This window comes from Oncorhynchus clarkii, chromosome 30 (assembly GCF_045791955.1).
Source record: "Oncorhynchus clarkii lewisi isolate Uvic-CL-2024 chromosome 30, UVic_Ocla_1.0, whole genome shotgun sequence".
Classification (NCBI taxonomy): domain Eukaryota; kingdom Metazoa; phylum Chordata; class Actinopteri; order Salmoniformes; family Salmonidae; genus Oncorhynchus; species Oncorhynchus clarkii.
In genome coordinates this window covers 26,929,321-26,951,746 of record NC_092176.1, presented here as the reverse complement: position 1 = coordinate 26,951,746, position 22,426 = coordinate 26,929,321, and the positions used below count along the sequence as shown (strand labels likewise).

The 22,426-nt window shown below is 47.0% G+C and overlaps 1 protein-coding gene across 3 annotated transcripts in view; it reads right to left on the bottom strand.

Annotated features, from left to right (window-relative positions):
• LOC139389293 (K(lysine) acetyltransferase 6A) overlaps window positions 1–22,426 on the bottom strand; it is a 51,462-nt gene that overhangs the window by 19,568 nt on the left and 9,468 nt on the right. For 2 of the 3 annotated variants that reach the window (XM_071135892.1, XM_071135890.1), the window contains exons 3-12: window positions 6,651–6,759; window positions 6,251–6,366; window positions 5,896–5,977; window positions 5,389–5,503; window positions 4,607–4,953; window positions 4,223–4,335; window positions 3,210–3,325; window positions 2,927–3,068; window positions 1,924–2,085; window positions 1,306–1,399 (exon numbers count right to left, since the gene is read on the bottom strand). In XM_071135892.1, the coding sequence (XP_070991993.1) occupies window positions 1,306–1,399; window positions 1,924–2,085; window positions 2,927–3,068; window positions 3,210–3,325; window positions 4,223–4,335; window positions 4,607–4,953; window positions 5,389–5,503; window positions 5,896–5,977; window positions 6,251–6,366; window positions 6,651–6,759 (1,396 nt within the window). The remainder of the gene's footprint in view (window positions 1–1,305; window positions 1,400–1,923; window positions 2,086–2,926; window positions 3,069–3,209; window positions 3,326–4,222; window positions 4,336–4,606; window positions 4,954–5,388; window positions 5,504–5,895; window positions 5,978–6,250; window positions 6,367–6,650; window positions 6,760–22,426) is intronic. The other variant, XM_071135893.1, reaches the window with a different exon arrangement.

Sequence of the window (22,426 nt, the reverse complement as noted above, 5' to 3'; positions counted from 1 at the left end):
GGTGTATACAATTCAGTCTGACTGCTGGTGTAAACAATTCAGCCTAGGACTGTTTGTATATACAATTCAGTCTGACTGCTGGTGTATACAATTCAGTCTGACTGCTGGTGTATACAATTCAGTCTGACTGCTGGTGTATACAATTCAGTCTGACTGTTGGTGTATACAATTCAGCCTGACTGCTGGTGTATACAATTCAGTCTGACTGCTGGCGTATACAATTCAGTCTGACTGCTGGTGTATACAATTCAGTCTGACTGCTGGCGTATACAATTCAGTCTGACTGCTGGTGTATACAATTCAGTCTGACTGCTGGCGTATACAATTCAGTCTGACTGCTGGTGTATACAATTTAGTCTGACTGCTGGTGTAAACAATTCAGCCTATGACTGTTTGTATATACAATTCAGCCTGACTGTTGGTGTATACAATTCAGCCTAGGACTGTTGGTATATACAATTCAGCCTAGGACTGTTGGTGTATACAATTCAGCCTAGGACTGTTGGTGTATACAATTCAGCCTAGGACTGTTGGTGTATACAATTCAGCCTAGGACTGTTGGTGTATAGAATTCAGTCTGACTGTTGGTGTATACAATTCAGGCTGACTGCTGGTGTATACAATTCAGGCTGACTGCTGGTGTATACAATTCAGCCTAGGACTGTTGGTGTATACAATTCAGCCTATGACTGTTGGTGTATACATTTCAGCCTATGACTGTTGGTCTATACAATTCAGCCTGACTGCTGGTGTATACAATTCAGTCTGACTGCTGGTGTATACAATTCAGTCTGACTGCTGGTGTATACAATTCAGTCCGACTGCTGGTTTATACAATTCAGTCTGACTGCTGGTGTATACAATTCAGTCCGACTGCTGGTGTATACAATTCATTCCGACTGTTGGTGTATACAATTCAGCCCGACTACTGGTGTATACAATTCAGTCTGACTGCTGGTGTATACAATTCAGTCCGACTGTGTATTATAAAAAAATGCTACTATCTCTACCACAACACAGTGGTTCAGCTTTCCTCAAAACAACCACCTTCTAAAGCATCCCATTCCAAACAGCTAAGCGGAGTAGGAAGGGGCCAATGAGGTTTCACTTATTCAACTCAACAAGGAATTGGCCTGGACATTATTCATTACAGCCACTTTGAATCAGATCCCAAAGTGTTGCTAGTTCAATTCAATGGGATTGACTGCTATTCTGATGGCATTGACCCAAAACTCAACAGCAGCTTAGAGCAATTTGCACTGCATCAAAGAGGAGCTGTAGCTGAGCCTGGGCGGAGCTCCTTACTGAAGTCGATGAGGAAGCGACCGTAGCCTTTGCGCTGGTACTGGGGAAGAATCATGATGCAGGACACGTTGTACTTCTGTTGACAATGCTTCTCCTGGAGGGGGAAAGAGAGCGTGAGAGATTCCAATGAGGGGGGGGAAAGGCATGGTTATGTACTCTTGAGAAAAAGTAGAGGTCTGTGTGTGTGTGTGTGTAAAGATCATTGCAGTGTTTTGGCAGCTATTCTGTATGTTAATAAGAGCAACTGCATCCGTACAGACAGTAAGCGGTGAGACAGAGCATCAAAGCAGCAGAGGTTTCTCTGCATACTGAGGTATTTCACTAGCATACTGAGGTTTTTCACTAGCATACTGAGGTATTTCACTAGCATACTGAGGTATTTCACTAGCATACTGAGGTATTTCACTAGCATACTGAGGTATTTCACTAGAACAGAATGAAGGTGCGTCCAGACACTGATCTAAAGACAACTTTGTGCAATTCCACTAATGGTTAAGGTTAGGATTTATGGGAGGGTAAGCTGATCCTAGATCTGTCCCTAAAGGTAACTTTAGGGTTTAACCGGTTGTGATTATTTATGGATGTGTTTATTTTGGATGATTTGGTGGTTAGACGTACCTTAGAAAAGTAGCCCACCAGGTGGCAGCCCTTGCTGTCATTCTGTGTTAGAACGTAGAAGAGGAAGGGCTCCACGTCGTAGTACAGCGTCTTGTGATCCAGGAACAGCTTGGCCAACAGACACAGGTTCTGACAGTAGATTGTGCTCATGTTCCCATCCACCTGAGAAAACAAAACAAACACACCATGAATAAATTAAATGAATGAAAACCTGTATTGCCTGAAAGGAATCTGATTTGCATGACATGAGCACAGAGAGCAACCACCAAGCTGCCAAGGCAAACGTGCACATGAATATACCAAATACAAGTATTACATGAGTTTGACTACAATTATCCAAGTTCAAAAGGGCAGTCTTGACTGCACCATTCAGCCCGTTTCCGAACCTTAAAATGAGTAACTATGAGACAGACACGTGGGATATGGGAGGAGGGGACTAGTCTCAGACAGTAATGACAATGATGCGAGCCATGGCATCTCTGGTGTCCCTGGCTGGGAGAGAGAGAGGAGGAGAGGGGCTCCCTGGCACATAGCCTGACATCCCAGCTATTCTACTCTGCTGCTGAGTGAGGATGAGTCAGTAGGGGACGAGTCAGGACGGGACGGGCTGCAGAGGCAATGAAACCAGAGCTGCAGACGCCATCCTACCAGACAGACGGACTGCCCCTCAATTAGGCTGCGTTTACACAGGCAGACCATTTCTGCTCTCTTTTCCACTAATTGGTCTTTTGACCAATCACATCAGATGTTTTTACATCAGCTCTTTTTCAGTGCCGATCTGATTGGTCAAAAGTCAAATTTGTGAAAAAAAGATCCCAATTGGGCTGCCTGTGTAAACGCAGTATGTAGAGTTCTCAATTCTCAACCTTCAGTCCACAGAGAGTCTTTGTGACACTGAGCACAGGATGTGGCAGGAGCGGTGTGGCTTGTGGCAGGGCGGCGGCCTCCATCTGCTTCTCTCTCTTTCTCTGTCTGTATTCCTCTGTCTCTCAGTCTGTCTCACCTCGAACACGGAGACACCATCCTTCCTGTAGATCTCATTGGCTGGAGGGTGGAACCAGGCACACTTCCTCATGTGCTGGAAGAGGATGCTGCGACTCTTCACGTAACGCAGGCAGAACTCACACAGGTAGAGCTTAGGCAGTCTGGGACAGGAGATGGAGGGAAATGGATGAGGACCAGACAAGAGCAAAACTGACTTTAAGTCATTAACATCAATTATACGAACACAAACTAACAGTGGACTGACTCAGAGTGGAGCATGTGAAATGTTTGTGCTCGTTTACCTGCTGAACTCTTGCGGATACGGAGAGGAGTACCAAGTCTGGATCTCAAACTTGCCAAACTCGATGACAGACGGGCAACGCATTTGGGGATCTGGAGGGCCGGTCACCCCCACTTTCTGCATAGGCAAGAGAAAGAGAGAGAAAACGAGAGCAGAGAAGGGGGGTTTAGGTTTGGAGCTCCAGTATCAAGTGAAGGCCAGTTTTTCAAACAGGGGATTAAGAAAAGAACATGGATCAGACCGAGATTACACACCAGGGATTACTGGGCCTCTGACTGCCCCTGCCTAACCCAGCACGGTATGCCCGACACACACACTAGGGCCTGGCACGCACCGGCACTCAAACACACAGTGACAGAAAGACATATACACACGCCAAGGCACACCCACACAGTAAAACAAACAGGCACACCCACTCCGGCTCCTGTGCAGCTGGCACCCTGACGCCTGCTTACATAATTATTATTAGCTCTCTGGTCTGTCTTGAGTGGAAACTCCAAGCATCTGCCACTGGGTTCTGCCGACACGCGCTGGTAATCACACACTCCCAAACAAAAACACACACACACACACACACACACACACACGGCCAGTCGACCCTGCCTACAGAGTCAGGTCTGCTTTGAATCTTTTTCACTGACTGATGTGAGAGAGGATCCACTCTCAGAGGAACACAAACAGGTTCACAATGGGTCTAGTCTACAATGTAATTGTAAACAAACCACAACAGGAAACCATCAATTATAAAATACGAAGTTGAAATAACGCTGAGCTTGCACCTACTTTTCACCAGCCTTTCCTATTCTCCTAAGACAAGAATCAAACGCTGCGTTGGGACAGAGCGTTTCTCCTGTGATGTACGGCAGTGATCTGAAGCTCTGATCTGTCTGTGCCGGTGAGGGATCACAACGAATAGATAGATCAGCTCTGCCCTGACAATGCACTGAACCACAGTGCCCCCTCTCTCACACACACACACAAAAACACTTTCTTTGTCTCCGTCTTTGTGGTTACCTGTAGCGCCAGCTCCTGGATGTGTCTGAAGAGTTCCACGTCTTTCTCTGTCAGGTTCTCGTGTCCTGGTAGCTTGTCCTCATCCTCACGCCAGTCACTACTGTCCTGATTGTCTGTGAAGGACAGACAGAGGGGGACAGTAAGTTTGTGGGACACTTACAGAAAGAGGACAGTATATTCATGTTTTAAGGTTCTGACTGACACACAAAGTGCTAGAACTGACAACTGTGTGGACACTGGGCCAGTTCTCAAAGACCAACAACCACTATGCAGGTGTTGAGTCTGTCTGAAGGACATAGTATGAAGTACAGCTTTTGACTGATACAAATACAGCCACTACAACCCCTCATTCACCCTCAGTATTCAATGTATTATTCAGCATACCCTCCTCACCTGTCCTGTCGTCCCCCTCTTCCTTGCGTATGGCCTTCTTGCGGATGCGGTATTGCTGGGAGTAGTCCACCTCGTGCTGGGCCTTGCGTCCGTCAGGCGAGGGCGTGAAGAACTTTGTGAGTGCGTCAATCAGGCCCTTGGTCTTCTTGTTGAAGCGAAGGCCTCCCTGCTCCGACGAGTCCTCTCGTAGGGAGAACAGCAGCCGGTCGTCGCCAGGATAACCCTCGCAGGACGAGCTAGACGACGAGTGTGGGGAGGAGGAGCCCTGCGAGCGACGCCCACCCTTCCGCCTGCCACGCCCACCCGGCTCTCGCAGCTTCTTGAATGGCCTGCCCGGTCTGCAACAGGAGACAGGACTATTCAGACACCCACAAGCTAATAGCAACACCCTATATAGACTAAGGCCTGGTCATTTGGAATACATTTACATAGCAACAAGAGCAACAGAAGACAGTCAAAAATGTTTTGGCTGTGTTTCCAATGATCAAGTATTGTCAACAAAAGAGTACGGCTAGGTTCCCCACTTCCACATTAAACAACTCCATTTGGTTGATCAGCGAGTGTCATATAGCTAGATTCTAGGCTCCAAAGAAGCTTCATTTATGGCATGAAACTCAGCTCTTAGACTAATAGGCAGTCATTAAAAACAGTCTGACTGGCCAGTGAAACTCTAGTGGGGCTGATCTGAAGCGACCCGCTGTGTTTTACAGGTCTAGTACCGTGTCGTACTGCTAGCTCCCAGACGGTGCTGCTCTCTTCATGTCGTTACTAACCTGTTCTTGGGTCGTCCCAGTGGTGCGTTGTAGCGCCGTTTGATTTGTGCTGCCTTTTCATGCAAGAGCTTTCTTCCCTTTTTCCTGGGCTGACAGATCTGACAGATCCACATGCCTGGTGGGAGAGCAGAACAGATCAGAAGAGATCCGACAAGAAGAGATCCGATCAGAAGAGATCAGGAGTGTATTAGCTTAGCTGGCCTGAAACCTCTTCTTCAGTACTACCACCATACACTGACATCACTACACATTAGCACCAGCATTAAAACCACAATAAAGATCCATGTCATTACACTGGTGGAAAGAGGTACCGTCTTGGTTTGTGGTCCTTCTGAGCTTTGTCATTTGTTCCCAATTATCTCATGGCCATAGTTGTTTAGATATACAGTGGATCCATTTACTGCACAGAGGTAGGAATTTCCAGGGACAGTGCATGTTTAAGTGGGTTTTATTAGGTACATTAGGAGGGTTAGGAGTAGGAGAAGAAGTAGTGGAGAGGGGGGTTACCTTTTGGCATCCGCATCAGTGGGGGGTCACAGCACTCCATGTGGAACCCCCGGTCACAGGAGTCACAGAACAACATGTTCTCCTAAACGCACACACACACACATACACACACAGTCAAAATTTGGTCACTCCCTGCCGTCATGTTTACATAGTTGACATTTCCACCATTTGCATATTTCCCCCCAACCAGAACTGTACTGTACTTGGCAGGTCTGAGGAGAGAGAGAACCATCTGCAGCAGCTGTCTAAAATAGTTCTGTTTGTTGAAAAACAACAGATCTGATTCCTACGTATTGTGCTGAAGTACAGGCAGACACACTGGCTGACACAGCGACACACAGACACAAACACTCACTGCGTTTTTGCCTTGATCTTGACAGTTGCTGCAGGTCTTGCATTCGATGCACTGCCACCACAGAGCTTTGACTCGCACAGTGAGCTCTGGTGAGAACTTTAGACAGGACGGGTGGCCTAGGGGACACAGTTCAACAGAGCCACACACTCACTATCCTGACAACCACAGGACACCACCACCTCACAATAGCAAAATATTACACTCAAAAGGCCCTATAGAGCCAAAATCAACCATGACAACAAACTACCAAATTCAGACATCTACGAGAACCAACCTGTGAAATTATAGGTTTAACTAAAGTTAAGACAAATCCAATAGAACAAGGTGCAGGCAGAAGTAGCAGGCAGTGCTGCCTTGATGTCTCAGCGTATAGAAACCGTGCTGCCACAGTGCGACTCACCGCTGTTGCCACAGTCTGCACAGGAGATGAGCTCCTCTGGCTTCTTGTCTCGGTTCGACTCCGTAGTGCCCAGGCAGAAGCTGCAGATAGGGATGGGCTCTGCCACAGGCTGAGAGATGGAGAGAAAGAGGGAGGGGGGCAGAGAGAGACACACACACACAGAGGGAGAGTCACTTATTAACAGTTCCATTGTACCAGACAGAGGGGTAAAACAACAGCGCATCGTTGTGTCCACATTCAGATCACTGTCAATGAGCCTGCTGTGAGGAGAAGGTTTGAACCAGCCACAGAGACAGCAGTTAAAGTTCAATCAGACAGGAAATTAATACAGTTAATTTGTCAGTGAGATTAAGTGAATGGCAGAGGCAGCAGACTCTTCCCTGGTGAGGATGTTGTGATCTAACAGATGACCATTAAAGGCAATGATGATGATAATGAAAGCCTGCCTATACTACAGAAGATCAAGGCCCATATTATTCACAAAGTGTCTCAGAGTAAGCGTGAGGATCTAGGATGAGTTTTGCCTTTTCAATTATAATGAACATTATCTTAGATCAGCAGTCCAACTCCAACATATGGGCCCAGAGATAATAGTTTCTACAGTACCCAGAGGTCTTGGTTCTGCTCCTAACTGACTGCTTGATCAGACCTGATCTGATACTAGAACATGTCGCATGACCTGAATGAACCGTCCCTCCCTTGACTCGGCTTGAATGGCTGCACAACATTCCCATTTAATTTCCAGAGCAGCGCTGCGCAGTGTGAGTAAGGCTGGGATACCTGTTAGTATTGTGGCAAGGAAACAAAACAACAAGCGGATTCAACTTCTTTAGGAGAACAGCCCTAATGTTGGAAACATCATTATGTTGTTATTAAGAGTCACATTTATTTATTTTCCAAGCTGTAGCAAACAATATTTTATATACAGCAGGTTTTTAAAATGACTAAAGAGTTACATCTGCTTCGTGATTTCATTTTTGCCTTGGAAAACAATGTAGTGATCCTGGTATCGTCCCAGCCTTAAGTCTGAGGCCACTAAAGTCCTGTAACACACCATCTGACATGTGCTTCTGGGATGCCATAAATCATTCAGCATGAGAAGAGGAGAGCCACCCAGGACCCTTTCTCTGAGACACACACACGCATCCTCACAGTCATAACAGACACAGGGCAGCTACACAGAGTGAGTCACACACCATTGTCTTCCCTGCACACACAGAGGGGATAAAAACAGGAGGAGGGATGTGATGGTTCTCCTTCAATATCCCTGGAGCATTGGAGCCCAGGGGAGTAGTCAGTGGTGGAGGGAGGCTGATGACTAAAGCCCATGGGAGTAGTCAGTGGTGGAGTCAGTGGGGGTGTCCTCGGATGGGGCCACAGTGTCTCCTGACCCCTCCTGTCTCAGCCTCCAGTATTTATGCTGCAGTAGTTTTGTGTCGGGGGGCTAGGGTCAGTTTGTTATACCTGGAGTACTTCTCCTGTCCTATTCGGTGTCCTGTGTGAATTTAAGTGTGCGTTCTCTAATTCTCTCTTTCTCTCTCTCAGAGGACCTGAGCCCTAGGACCATGCCCCAGGACTACCTGACATGATGACTCCTTGCTGTCACCAGTCCACCTGACTGTGCTGCTGCTCCAGTTTCTTTCAACTGTTCTGCCTTATTATTATTCGACCATGCTGGTCATTTATGAACATTTGAACATCTTGGCCATGTTCTGTTATAATCTCCACCCGGCACAGCCAGAAGAGGACTGGCCACCCCACATAGCCTGGTTCCTCTCTAGGTTTCTTCCTAGGTTTTGGCCTTTCTAGGAGTTTTTCCTAGCCACCGTGCTTCTACACCTGCATTGCTTGCTGTTTGGGGTTTTAGGCTGGGTTTCTGTACAGCACTTTGAGATATCAGCTGATGTACGAAGGGCTATATAAATAAATTTGATTTGATTTGATTTTGAGGGAGGCTGATGACTAAAGCCCAGGGGAGTAGTCAGTGGTGGAGGGAGGCTGATTACTAAAGCCCAGGGGAGTAGTCAGTGGTGGAGAGAGGCTGATGACTAAAGCCCAGGGGAGTAGTCAGTGGTGGAGGGAGGCTGATTACTAAAGCCCAGGGGAGTAGTCAGTGGTGGAGGGAGGCTGATGACTAAAGCCCAGGGGAGTAGTCAGTGGTGGAGGGAGGCTGATGACTAAAGCCCAGGGGAGTAGTCAGTGGTGGAGGGAGGCTGATGACTAAAGCCCAGGGGAGTAGTCAGTGGTGGAGGGAGGCTGATGACTAAAGCCCAGGGGAGTAGTCAGTGGTGGAGGGAGGCTGATGACTAAAGCACAGGGGGCTGGGAGGTAGGAAGCCTGGACTGGGGTTAGGCTATAGAGCTGGCGCAAAGGGCTGGATGCTGGGGAGGGGGGGGCTTTCTGTAAGCCGGGCCCAAAAAATAAATACAATTGTTGCCAGCCAAAATGTCTGCAAAAAAATGTTTCCATCACAAAATAATGCGTTTCAATCATTGATGGAAGAAGTCAATGTGCTCCAACTTAAATATATTTCATAGACTAATAAATCTTCAAGCTACTTGGAAATTTGTCTGTTTATTTTTTATCAAGCTAAAAGACTGGGCAAAATTGGTGAAGATTGTGTTGATTATCCCCGTTTCCAGTGTGCCCGGCGAGAGGGAATTCTTTCTCCAAAACAGAGTAGAAGACGGTCTCAAGATGGCATCTTCTTGAGGACAAAGTAACGAGGCTGATGTACATCTCAAGCCACTCCAAGGAGTTGGACAGTTTTGACTTCCCAACAGCAGCGGCTCACTTTGAGCAGGTCAAGGTCCGCGCAAACTCAAGTAAATTAGATGCATATTATTGTGTTGGTCAGTCCCGGTCCTAGAGATTCCACTAACGCCCTAAGCAAGATCAACATATGCCGTCCGAGTCATGTATAGATAGTATAAAGATTTGGAATGGACAGACTCGAGTAGAGTAATAAATGTGGATCATGCGCAATTGGTGCATTTCAGTTGAGCTTATTCAGTAGCAATTGGAAACACCACATCGTTGAAAACTATTCACGTCGGAGAGTTACAATGTTGCAATTACTTGGCAGCCAACTGCCTATAGTAGGAAACAGAGTTATCAATAACCCATGTATATCACACGACGATAGTGTTGACCCCACAATAGTTCAAATTACAATAAACAGAACATTTATTAACATCATCCAGTAGAACTGTAAAAAGAGCTTTCATGAATGCGTTTCACAGGCCTCGTTTCACAGGGCTCGTTTCACAGGCCTCGTTTCACAGGACAGTTGGAAAAATAAGCTTTCTCTCAATGAACCAGCCTTAACGAATAGTTTATTTACATATTGAATTTGATTGTCCAACATCAGTTTTATAATTTCTTCATTTTGTGGCCACCCTAGAGCAGCCTCTTTCCACTGCTGTGGTGCTGAATCGCAGCGGGAATGGGAAGTGGGACGGGACGGCCCGACTCTGGTGTTCCTAGACAGCAATGTTTTGTTATTAGGCCTAATTCAAATGTTCATGCCTAGGCTAAATTCAATTAGAGAGGCCTCAATTATATTTGAAAACATTGGTGTTTTCTTAATTAAAATGTTCATATATTTTATAGGTCAGGTTGTTAGAAAATTATACTATACAAAATGTATATTTTGAAGCTGCGTTTTATTACTGTGTAGGCAACTTGTTCTGAGTTAAATGTTTCTTTCTGCTTTTAAATGATATTAATGTATAATTTATAGGAGGAATGAAGACTTCAGTAAAACCTGTCATGTTGGTATAAGAACATCGTTCTACTTTATTTTATTACAACTTTCTATTCTTTTAAGATGAACTACAATAATGGAAATGTCATTTTGAGCACCGTGGATGAACGCCCTAATACATATGGATGTCCTCTAAATTTATCAAATGTCGCCAAATTTTCCTGATGGAAACCCTGCTGGGTAGGATAAGGCTGAGGGCAGGGGCAAGACATTCCTGGCTGACTGCACATAGCTCCACGCAGGGATGGAAAAGCAGGTCCAAGCAGGGGAGAGGAGGAGAAAAGACAGTCCGAAGAGCTTGATTTATTGGGTTAATTTCCCTCTGACTCAGGCTCCCGCTTGCATGCAGGGACACCTCACATTGAGAACAGAGAGAGAAAGCAAGAAAGAGCGAGGAGAGAGAAAAAAAAATGTAGAAAAGAGAAAGGAGGGAAAATATGGCAGCAGTCCTTTGTGCAGTCTCCCAGAGACCAACACCTCAATCATTCCTGCCAGTTAACCCCTTCCCTCCCAGTGGAGGTTGCCCTGTGTGTGCTCACTCACTCGCTCTCTCCACGCTCGAGCAGCTAGCGCATGCAGAGCACAGCCATCGGGTTTCATACACACACATTACAGTGTGGGGTTTCATTGGTGATATGACTCAATTACTGACACTAAAGAATAAATAAATTGTTTTCCAAGACAATATGTGTGGGACAAATGGTGTACATTTTCCTGAAATTCCTCACGGAGGCATGCTTTCTTTTTTAAAAGCCCCCCCAAAAATGCTATTATCACATATACCAGATAGATACAGTGAAATGTGTTGTTTTACAGGGTGGTTTTTATAGTTGTCCAGCACCCCTGGAGCAAATTAGGGTGAAGTGCCCTGCTCTAGGGAACATACACATATTTTTCACCTTGTCGGCTCAGGTATTCGCCCCAACGATCTTTCGCTTACTGGCCCATTGCTCTAACTGCTAGGCTACCTACAGCCCTAACCTTCTGTAAGGTTAGCAATATATTTCCCTCAAGATATAGTCTTCTACTTTATTAGCCATAAACTTACAGACTGGTGAGTCAGTCACATGGTTGGCAGAAGGTGACATTCAAGTCCAGAATTCCCACAACAGTGTTGTTGACCTGTATGCTACTATGTACACACGAAATAAGAGATGATTTCAGCAGGCAGGAAATGTTAGTCACAACACAGACAAGCATATAACTCATCTCACCATGTCAACGCAACAGCAGAGTAATCTCTACATGCTTGAACAACTACAGACAGAGTCTAGATAAGCATCCTTCAGGTTAGAGTGAGGGCTCAAGCCCTTTATACCCAGACAGGTAGAAGTACCCCTACCCCTACTCTGTCCTGACATCTAGCCCTCTGTCTTACTAAGGCCAACACATGAGCAAAGACAGAGCCTAGTTAATAAGGATTTATAGTATAGGCCTAGATTTTCCACGTTAGCTGTCCCATTACGAAAGATACACTGGCTCATGCTACGGTAGCAGATGTCCGTAGTGTACAACAGTGGATCTCAACTGGTTTTGCCTCAGGACTCAAATTGAATCAGGTTGTCTCAGTCACAATCCAATATTCACATTACGATTTTGGTTGGCAAAATGCAATCTGGAAAACAGTTACTTAAAAAAAAAATGTGTTTTACTGTTTAATGCTGTATTGATAGTAAATGTACCAATTATATAACAAGGGAACAATAGTCCCACCTTTTTCACTGTCAATAATTTAACTTTACCCATATTCTTGATGCAGAAGGTTAAGCTCACTGGTGTGAGACCTCAAAATCCACAAAATCCTCTAAATAGCGCTGCTAATAACTCTATATTGAAGATACTGTGATTGAAGAAAAATTGCTTAACTCCATTAAATATTTAAAATAAATTGATGATTTATCATTGCTACACACTTTCTACCTGGTTTTAGTCGTTTATCAGATACATCGCTACCCATTCAAAATCTCCTGCGATCTAAATGTGGGACGAGACCCACCAGTTGAGAATCGCTGGTGTACAATACCCTAGCTGAGAGATGCACTGTGAGAGTGGCCTGGTTTCTCCTTGGCCATTTGCATTGGGTGTAATAGAGAAGGAACAAGTGAAAGGGAGAGGACAAAGGAGGAGATAATGAGAGAGAGAACAATGAAGAGAGGACGAAAGGATAAGGATGTAGGGAGGGAGGAAATAGGATGAGAGAAAGAGAGAGAGGGAGATAGAAAAGATGCCCTGTTGTCCTTGTCTCATGTCAAGTCAAGGTTCTCATTAACATGTGAAACCTATTTCACCATCCAACCACCAGGCAGCGCTGAGCTGCCCCTCCTCCCGTCCCCAATACAGACTCAGCCCCCTCACCACAACCTCATTGATCACCGTTACAGGCCAGTCGCTCCGCAGCACATGCTCGGCCACTCGCACACTCTCGTCACGAGGAACACACACACGAAACAGACAACCTCCAGGCATAGCAGGAATATGGAGTGGATGACTTAACATAGCTAGCTATACATCTTCCGATGGCTCAAATAGTTGAGTGGAGAATGGTGTTAGGAACACCCAAGTAGTGGGATTGACTCCTGCATGGGCCAATGGACCACATATCCTGAATCACTGTATTACTGACTGAAAGTCTATTTGGATAATAGCATTAACTAAATGACCTTATTACACGCGTTGGGATTTTGGTTTATATAGACATGCTTCCTGCCGGTCTAGCTGTTAGAAGCAGTGAAGCGCCATACAGTAGGGAGGTTAATGAGATAAAAGGCTAAATCAGTAATCACTGTATCAAAAAGGTATGAGTTGGCCGTGTGTGTGCCAGCTAAAGACTTCCCAGATGGAGAACACATTGGCCCTATTTGCTGGGTTCTAGTTCTACATAGCCCCGCAGTCATTCTACGCCAACAAGCATTCTCATCACTCTTTCGTGCCGCAGCCACTTTAACCCCAGTCAGCCTGATAATGGCAGTCCACCAGACTACTGCCCAGATGCTGTCTGTGTGTGTGTGGGGGTGTGACTCATACACCTCTAGGGCAAGTGGGGACACCCGGCCAGTGAAATATGAGCTCTGTTAGATTTCATTAGTGACACACCAACACTAACAACCTGCTCATAATACATCCCTATTTAAAGGCCAAGCATAGGCCAAATACATCCATAACCTGAGAGAAGTATAGGTCAATGGACATGGCCTTTGAGCACAGAGTAGAAGTAAATTCAAAAGATGTCTCCTATCTAAGGACTCCAGGTAATGCATTGGGTTAAATGTAAACAATAGCTGTCTCCAATGCAAATCAACCTGCACTTTCCCCAGACTCCACCATAATATGGTTTAGTCTACTAACAAATAAATCAGCCCTGTATTGTCCATCAATACTTTCCTAAACCCTACTTGATCCAATGGCTTAGCAGACTGCTAACAAATATCTGCTCTCTATTGCAAACCTGATACTCAACGGGCTTCAAAGACATTGTCATCATGGCTCTGGGATATGGACCTCTTTCTGGACCCCAGTGGTGTCCACTGTTCACTACTGAGAGAAATGTCTCACTTCTCAGACACCTCTCTGACCTGGCCAGCGCCTCTCTACACAGATACCGCACTGGCGATGTAGCGGTGGGGGAGACCGCACTGGCGATGCAGCGGTGGGGGAGACCACACTGGCGATGTAGCGGTGGGGGAGACCGCACTGGCGATGTAGCGGTGGGAGAGACCGCACTGGCGATGTAGCGGTGGGGGAGACCGCACTGGCGATGTAGCGGTGGGGGAGACCACACTGGCGATGTAGCGGTGGGGGAGACCACACTGGCGATGCAGCGGTGGGGGAGACCGCACTGGCGATGTAGCGGTGGGGGAGACCACACTGGCGATGTAGCGGTGGGGGAGACCGCACTGGCGATGTAGCGGTGGGGGAGACCACACTGGCGATGCAGCGGTGGGGGAGACCGCACTGGCGATGTAGCGGTGGGGGAGACCGCACTGGCGATGTAGCGGTGGGGGAGACCACACTGGCGATGTAGCGGTGGGGGAGACCACACTGGCGATGTAGCGGTGGGGGAGACCGCACTGGCGATGTAGCGGTGGGGGAGACCGCACTGGCGATGTAGCGGTGGGGGAGACCACACTGGCGATGTAGCGGTGGGGGAGACCACACTGGCGATGTAGAGGTGGGGGAGACCACACTGGCGATGTAGCGGTGGGGGAGACCGCACTGGCGATGTAGCGGTGGGGGAGACCACACTGGCGATGTAGCGGTGGGGGAGACCACACTGGCGATGTAGCGGTGGGGGAGACCACACTGGCGATGTAGCGGTGGGGGAGACCACACTGGCGATGTAGCGGTGGGGGAGACCTCACTGGCGATGTAGCGGTGGGGGAGACCGCACTGGCGATGTAGCGGTGGGGGAGACCACACTGGCGATGCAGCGGTGGGGGAGACCGCACTGGCGATGTAGCGGTGGGGGAGACCACACTGGCGATGTAGCGGTGGGGGAGACCACACTGGCGATGTAGCGGTGGGGGAGACCACACTGGCGATGTAGCGGTGGGGGAGACCACACTGGCGATGTAGCGGTGGGGGAGACCACACTGGCGATGTAGAGGTGGGGGAGACCACACTGGCGATGTAGCGGTGGGGGAGACCGCACTGGCGATGTAGCGGTGGGGGAGACCACACTGGCGATGTAGCGGTGGGGGAGACCACACTGGCGATGTAGCGGTGGGGGAGACCACACTGGCGATGTAGCGGTGGGGGAGACCACACTGGCGATGTAGCGGTGGGGGAGACCACACTGGCGATGTAGCGGTGGGGGAGACCGCACTGGCGATGTAGCGGTGGGGGAGACCGCACTGGCGATGTAGCGGTGGGGGAGACCGCACTGGCGATGTAGCGGTGGGGGAGACCGCACTGGCGATGTAGCGGTGGGGGAGACCGCACTGGCGATGTAGCGGTGGGGGAGACCGCACTGGCGATGTAGCGGTGGGGGAGACCGCACTGGCGATGTAGCGGTGGGGGAGACCACACTGGCGATGTAGCGGTGGGGGAGACCGCACTGGCGATGTAGCGGTGGGGGAGACCACACTGGCGATGTAGCGGTGGGGGAGACCGCACTGGCGATGTAGCGGTGGGGGAGACCACACTGGCGATGTAGCGGTGGGGGAGACCACAATGACCCACGGCACATAATCCTTGTTTACTGGTATGTTGTATTTATGTACTGTGTTGCGCTAAGGCTTTACTTAGCAGATACAAACACTAGAGGGTTGTAATGTTAGCTAAAAGGGGGAGCTAATTTCCATGTGAGACGTTTCAGTAATTAGCCTACACAGGGAGAGCGGTACATGCGTCTGCCATTACGGTTTGAAAGTGACTGAGATAAAAACACAATTAGGCTCCAATTAGGCCTACAACTCATTCATAGGCAGACAACCAACCTGCTAGCACACTGAACAGAATGAATCAGGTCAGTGAGAACACTACACGGTCACCCCAACCCAATCAGTTGCTTATATTTTCACACGTCCCTCCCCTGAAACAGCAACATCAGTGAGGAGAACTTTGCTTCACCCTGGTCCAGCTGCTGTGAAAAGGGCAAGCACAGGGCCACGATCGCTCTTCACCTCACCTCCCTCCCCGACGCCATAACAATTCCCATCCTATCCCAGTCCCATAGCCTCCTAATGGCCCACTAGGCTCATAACTACAGCTGGCTCTGGGTGGCTCATCTCAGGAAAAGCAATGAGGTTTGCTATCTATACATCTGTGACCCTTGACTGACTCCACACCCCCCTTGCCTCCCCCAATATGGCCCGGTAGTGACCCCCTATTAGGGGGAGAGAGTGGGTCTGCAATAATGTTTGAATGGAGCTGTGTGACACAGTCATTCGGTGTTGAGTACACAAATCTCCCCTGCCATGGGGTCAAAGCCGGTGCTTATCCATTTGTTTTGCTTTTTCCCCCCTCCCCTTCCATCTCTCCCCTCACCCACCGCTCCCATTCTAAATTACAACCACTAGCAATCATGAAGGCAATATGGCACTGATGAGCCTTTGCCTGAGTGAGAGGGAGAGAGAGAGAGAGAAGAGGGAAGCGTGAGCGTCACACCCCAACAGTCACACACACACAAACACACAGTGGGATAAGCTAGAGGACATGAGGCTGACAGAGGCTCTATGGCAGAGACATGGTGAGGCAGCTACTTTAATACTGCAAATAGCAGCATAAGAGGAACAGAGCTGTCTAGTCTGGAGGTTGCCTGAATGCCAAAGAGAAACATTCAAATCACTCCCAGCCAGCAAGGAAGCTGCTTTAGTTGCAGTACATCCAGAGTTCACCATGCAATGGCTCCAAACAACAAATGAACACCACTACGAATGAGCCTGTTTACTCAACTAAGTCAGAGGGATCACTGTCTTAAAAGGATAATCCACCTCAAACCACTAATTCCTATGATTAACAGTGTTAAATAATACTAATTAGGGCTGGGAACTTCCAGGGACCTCACGATACGATATTATCACAATACTTAGGTGCCGATACAATACGTACCGCGATTCTCACCATTCTATATGTATTGCGCTTACGATACTATATTTTAGTGATGATGCGATGTTCCAAACATATTGCACACCATATATTTGCTGCAGAAGGCCAAGAATGCCATGAGAAAATTAGTTTTGATCAGTCATGGAAATAAAAGTGCTGGGCCGAGTTAAAGTTGTCTGTCAGAAGTATTACAATGTAAATGTTATTTTAATCCATCTGTCTGCATATTTCAAGAAGTCATATGAGGGTGCAGTGAGACACTTTTCTTGTTAACACAATGGAAAATGGAAATGCTTTATTATCTAAATGTTGAAAGTGCGTGGGCAATGGAGAGAAACAAAATGGTGCAGTCTGAGGCCATGTGGCGCAGTGATGCAGGCACTGGAGATGAGGGTGTGAGCATGTGGGTCTGGGAAGGTGTGATGTAGCTGATGTTTGTGTGATGTCTTTTGTACAGTGCATTCAGAAAGTATTCAGACCCATTCCCCTTTTCCACATTTTGCTACTTATTTGCCTTATTCTAAAGTGTTTCATTTTTTCCCCTCAATCTACACACAATACCCCATGATGACAAAGCAAAAACAGGTTTAGAAATGTTTGCAAATTTATGGGGAAAAAAACAACCCAGAAATAACTGATTTACATAAGTATTCAGACCCTTTGCTATGAGACTCTAAATTGAGGTCAGGTGCATCCTGCTTCCATTGTTCATCCCTGAGATGTTTCCACAACTTGATTGGATTCCATCGGTGGTAAACTCAATTGATTGGACATTATTTGGAAAGGCACACACCTGTCTATATAAGGTCCCACAGTTGACAGTGCATGTCAGAGCAAAAACCAATGCCACGAAGTCGAAGGAATTGTCCGTAGAGATCAGAGACAGAATTGTGTCGAGGCACAGATCTGGGGGCCGGTACCATTGAAGGTCTCCAACAACACAGTGGCCTCCATCATTGATGGATGACCAAGAACACGATGGTCACTGACAGAGCTCCAGAGTTCCTCTGTGGAGAAGGGAGAACCTTCCAGAAAGAGAACCATCTTTGCAGCACTCCACCAATCAGTGGCCAGACGGTAGCCACTCCTCAGTAAAAGGCACATGACAGCCAGCTTGGAGTTTGCCAAAAAGGCACCTAAAGGACTCTGACCATGACAAACAAGATTCTCTGGTCTGATGAAACCAAGATTGACCTCTTTGGCCTGAATGCCAAGCGTCACGTCTGGAGGAGACCTGGCACCATCCCTATGGTGAATCATGGTGGTGGCAGCATCATGCTGTGGGGATGTTTTTCAGCGGCAGGAACTGAGAGACTAGTCAGGATCGAAGGAAAGATGAACAATGAACGAAGTACAGAGAGATGCTTGATGAAAACCTGCTCCAAAGCACTCAGGACCTCAGACTGAGCGAAGGTTCACCTTTCAACAGGACAACGACCCTAAGCACACAGCCAAGACAATGCAGGAGTGGCTTCGGGACAAGTTTTCTGAATGTCCTTCAAAGTACTGAGTAAAGGGTCTGAATACTTATCACATTTACATACGTTTTTTATTTTTTTTAACTGTTTTAGTTTTATCATTATGGGGTATTGTGTATAGATTGATGAGGGGGAAAAGGTAAATCCACTTTAGAATAATGCTGTAGCGTAACAAAATGAATGCACCATGTATGTGTGTTTTGTATTGTTAATTTTTTTAAATGTTATAATCTTACAACAAAAAGGAAATGAAAGTGCTGAAAACAAATTGGCTCCGTATTTAACCTGGAGAACAAGCTACGGAGGAAAAAAATTGGCGTTTTGGTGCAAGTACAGCCAACTAGCGCAATAATTTAGCATATTGTCAAAATGATATGATAGAACGGCAAAAATAATATTCTGATATGTAAATGTATTGATCCCCCATCTCTAACACTACTATGTGAAAACAATATTTTTGTTGAACAAATGTTTCATTTTGTCGTTAGAACAAGATTGCTAGGAACATGTTGGTTGAAGCTCGGTTGAAGCTCAAGTGGACTACAAAACCCACAATGCAAAGGTTGCTACCAACTATTGTAGGTACACACAATAATACAAGTCAATATCAGCATGTGAAGTACAGTAGCTAGCTACCTGTGAAATCTCCTAAACAAACTGCACTATCAATTTAAGAGTCTCACCAAGTTCAGCTTGCAGTTCCTCTCTGCCCAGAGTACGTTGCTATGGCAACAATGGCCAGTTCCCACGTTTCCCACAGACACACAAGCCGCATTGCGAGATGGTACTTAAAAGAGAAACTGAGTTGAAATATTTGGTACACCGTATAGAATGAGCACATCTAAGCAAAATCTCTACTTAGTCATGAGGATATTGATAGTATGTCCATACCATCTATTGGCTGATTTGGCAATCTGGAAGTAGGTAATTGTCTCCAGTGACAATAACCATGTACAGTAGCTATGATGTGTTCCTACTCAATTTCCGGATTTCACAGAGGGACAACATAGAAGTTAAATCACGGGGAAAGTTTTTATTTTGCCCACTGAACACAGGCTTTCACCAAGTGACAGGAGTTTCATGTTCTTATTTTATTTCTGGTGGTGGATTATCCCTATAAATGGAGGCCATCTGGGCCAGAGGGTCAGTAGTGAGTTAGCCTACATGGCAAACAACCAGCAGGTAAGTCAGGCATGTGACTCCTGGCTGCTCCCACCACCTGGCAGAGATAATCTTAGAATGCGTCCCAAATGGCACCCTATTCCCTATATAGTGCACTACTTTTGACCAGAGACCTAAGGGCCCTAGTCATATACATTGCTCAAAAAAAAAAAGGGAACACTTAAACAACACAACGTAACTCCAAATCAATCACACTTCTGTGAAATCAAACTGTCCACTTAGGAAGGAACACTGATTGACAATAAATTTCACATGCTGTTGTGCAAATGGAATAGACAACAGGTGGAAATTATAGGCAATTAGCAAGATACCCCCAATAAAGGAGTGGTTCTGCAGGTGGGGACCACAGACCACTTCTCAGTTCCTATGCTTCCTGGCTGATGTTTTGGTCACTTTTGAATGCTGCCGGCGCTTTCACTCTAGTGGTAGCATGAGACGGAGTCTACAACCCACACAAGTGGCTCAGGTAGTGCAGCTCATCCAGGGTGGCACATCAATGCGAGCTGTGGCAAGAAGGTTTGCTGTGTCTGTCAGCGTAGTGTCCAGAGCATGGAGGCGCTACCAGGAGACAGGCCAGTACATCAGGAGACGTGGAGGAGGCCGTAGGAGGGCAACAACCCAGCAGCAGGACCGCTACCTCCGCCTTTGTGCAAGGAGGAGCACTGCCAGAGCCCTGCAAAATGACCTCCAGCAGGCCACAAATGTGCATGTGTCTGCTCAAACGGTCAGAAACAGACTCCATGAGGGTGGTATGAGGGCCCGACGTCCACAGGTGGGGGTTGTGCTTACAGCCCAACACCGTGCAGGACGTTTTTCATTTGCCAGAGAACACCAAGATTGGCAAATTCGCCACTGGCGCAGTGTGCTCTTCACAGATGAAAGCAGCTTCACACTGAGCACGTGACAGACGTGACAGTCTGGAGAACGTTCTGCTGCCTGCAACATCCTCCAGCATGACCGGTTTGGGTCAGTCATGGTGTGGGGTGGCATTTCTTTGGGGGGCAGCACAGCCTTCCATGTGCTCGCCTGAGGTAGCCTGACTGCCATTAGGTACCGAGATGAGATCCTCAGACCCCTTGTGAGACCATATGCTGGTGCCACAGCCTGTCCAGGAGTTGGCGGATGCTTTAGTCCAGGTCTGGGAGGAGATCCCTCAGGAGACCATCCGCCACCTCATCAGGAGCATGCCCAGGCGTTGTAGGGAGGTCATACAGGCACGTGGAGGCCACACACACTACTGAGCCTCATTTTGACTTGTTTTAAGGACATTACATCAAAGTTGGATCAGCCTGTAGTGTGGTTTTCCACTTTAATTTTGAGTGTGACTCCAAATCCAGACCTCCATGGGTTGATAAATTTGATTTCCATCGATAATTTGTGTGATTTTGTTGTCAGCACAATCAACTATGTAAAGAAAAAAGTATTTAATAAGAATATTTCATTCATTCAGATCTAGGATGTGTTATTTTAGTGTTGCCTTTTTTATTCTTTTGAGCAGTGTATATAGGGAAGAGGGCAGCCTTTGAGACATAGCCTTGCAGTATGAACTGAAAGCCTCACAAGACAAACCCCTTGTACGGCAGAGAAGAGTAGAGCAGAACCGAAACGTACTACTCAACCAGTCACAACAGAGTCTGTCTGGAAAGCAGGAGGAGGATCTTTCAGATCAATACACTACAGGCCTGTCATCCCTGCTGTGACCTGGATATCATCCCATGGCTGATAAGTGTGTGTATTGCACACAGTGTACAAAACATTAAGAAAAGCTTCCTAATATTGAGTTGCACCCCCGTTGTTGCCCTCAGAACAGCCTCAATTCATCAGGGCATGGACTCTACAAGGTGTTGAAAGCGTTCCACAGGGATGCTGGCCTATGTTGACTCCAATGCTTCCCACAGTTGTGTCAAGTTAGCTGGATGTCCTTTTGGTGGTGGACCATTCTTGATACACATGGGAAACTTGTGTGGAAAACCCAGCAGCGTTGCAGTTCCTGACACCAACCAGTGCGCCTGCCTCCTACTAACATACCCTGTTCAAAGGCAGTTCAATCTTTGATCTTGCCCATTCACCCTCTGAATGGCACACATACACAATCCATGTCTCAACTGTCTCAAAGCTTAAAAACCTGTCTCCCCTTCAACTACACTGATTGAGATGGATTCAGTGACATCAATAAGGGATCATAGCTTTCACCTGGTTTCACTGGTCAGTCAGTCATGGTTTTGTACATTCAGTGCATTAGTGTAAGGGTGCGTACAAGTACATGGTTGTCTGTGTACACGAGTGTGTACAGTATGCCAGCTTGCGTGCACTTGTGTTTGTTCACAGTGCATGCAAAGGTGCGTATGGATGCCATACGTGTATGCATTCCTGAATGTAATGAGTGTTAGCTAGTGTGAAAGTATGAGTGCGGTCCTGCCCCTAGGAGAGGTTAGTTCCCATCCGGCTGATGTCTATCGGGTTACACTGTGGGTGTGTCTTCTGTCGCCTGCATGTCTGCTCTTCTGCCTCTTCTTTCTCAGAACATGAATCAGCCAGGCCTCTTCCTCTGGCACCAACGCCTCTTCTCCCTCCCTCCCCCTCTCTCTCACCCCCTCTCAATTCAATGGGCTTTATTGGCATGGGAAACATATGTTAACAATGCCAAAGCAACTGAAGTAGATAATATACAAAAGTGAAATAAACAATAAAAATGAACAGTAGACATTACACTCACAGAAGTTACAAAAGAATAAAGACATTACAAATATGCACAGTGTTGTAACGATTCTTGCTCTCCCCCTTCCATGTCCACCTCCTCCCTC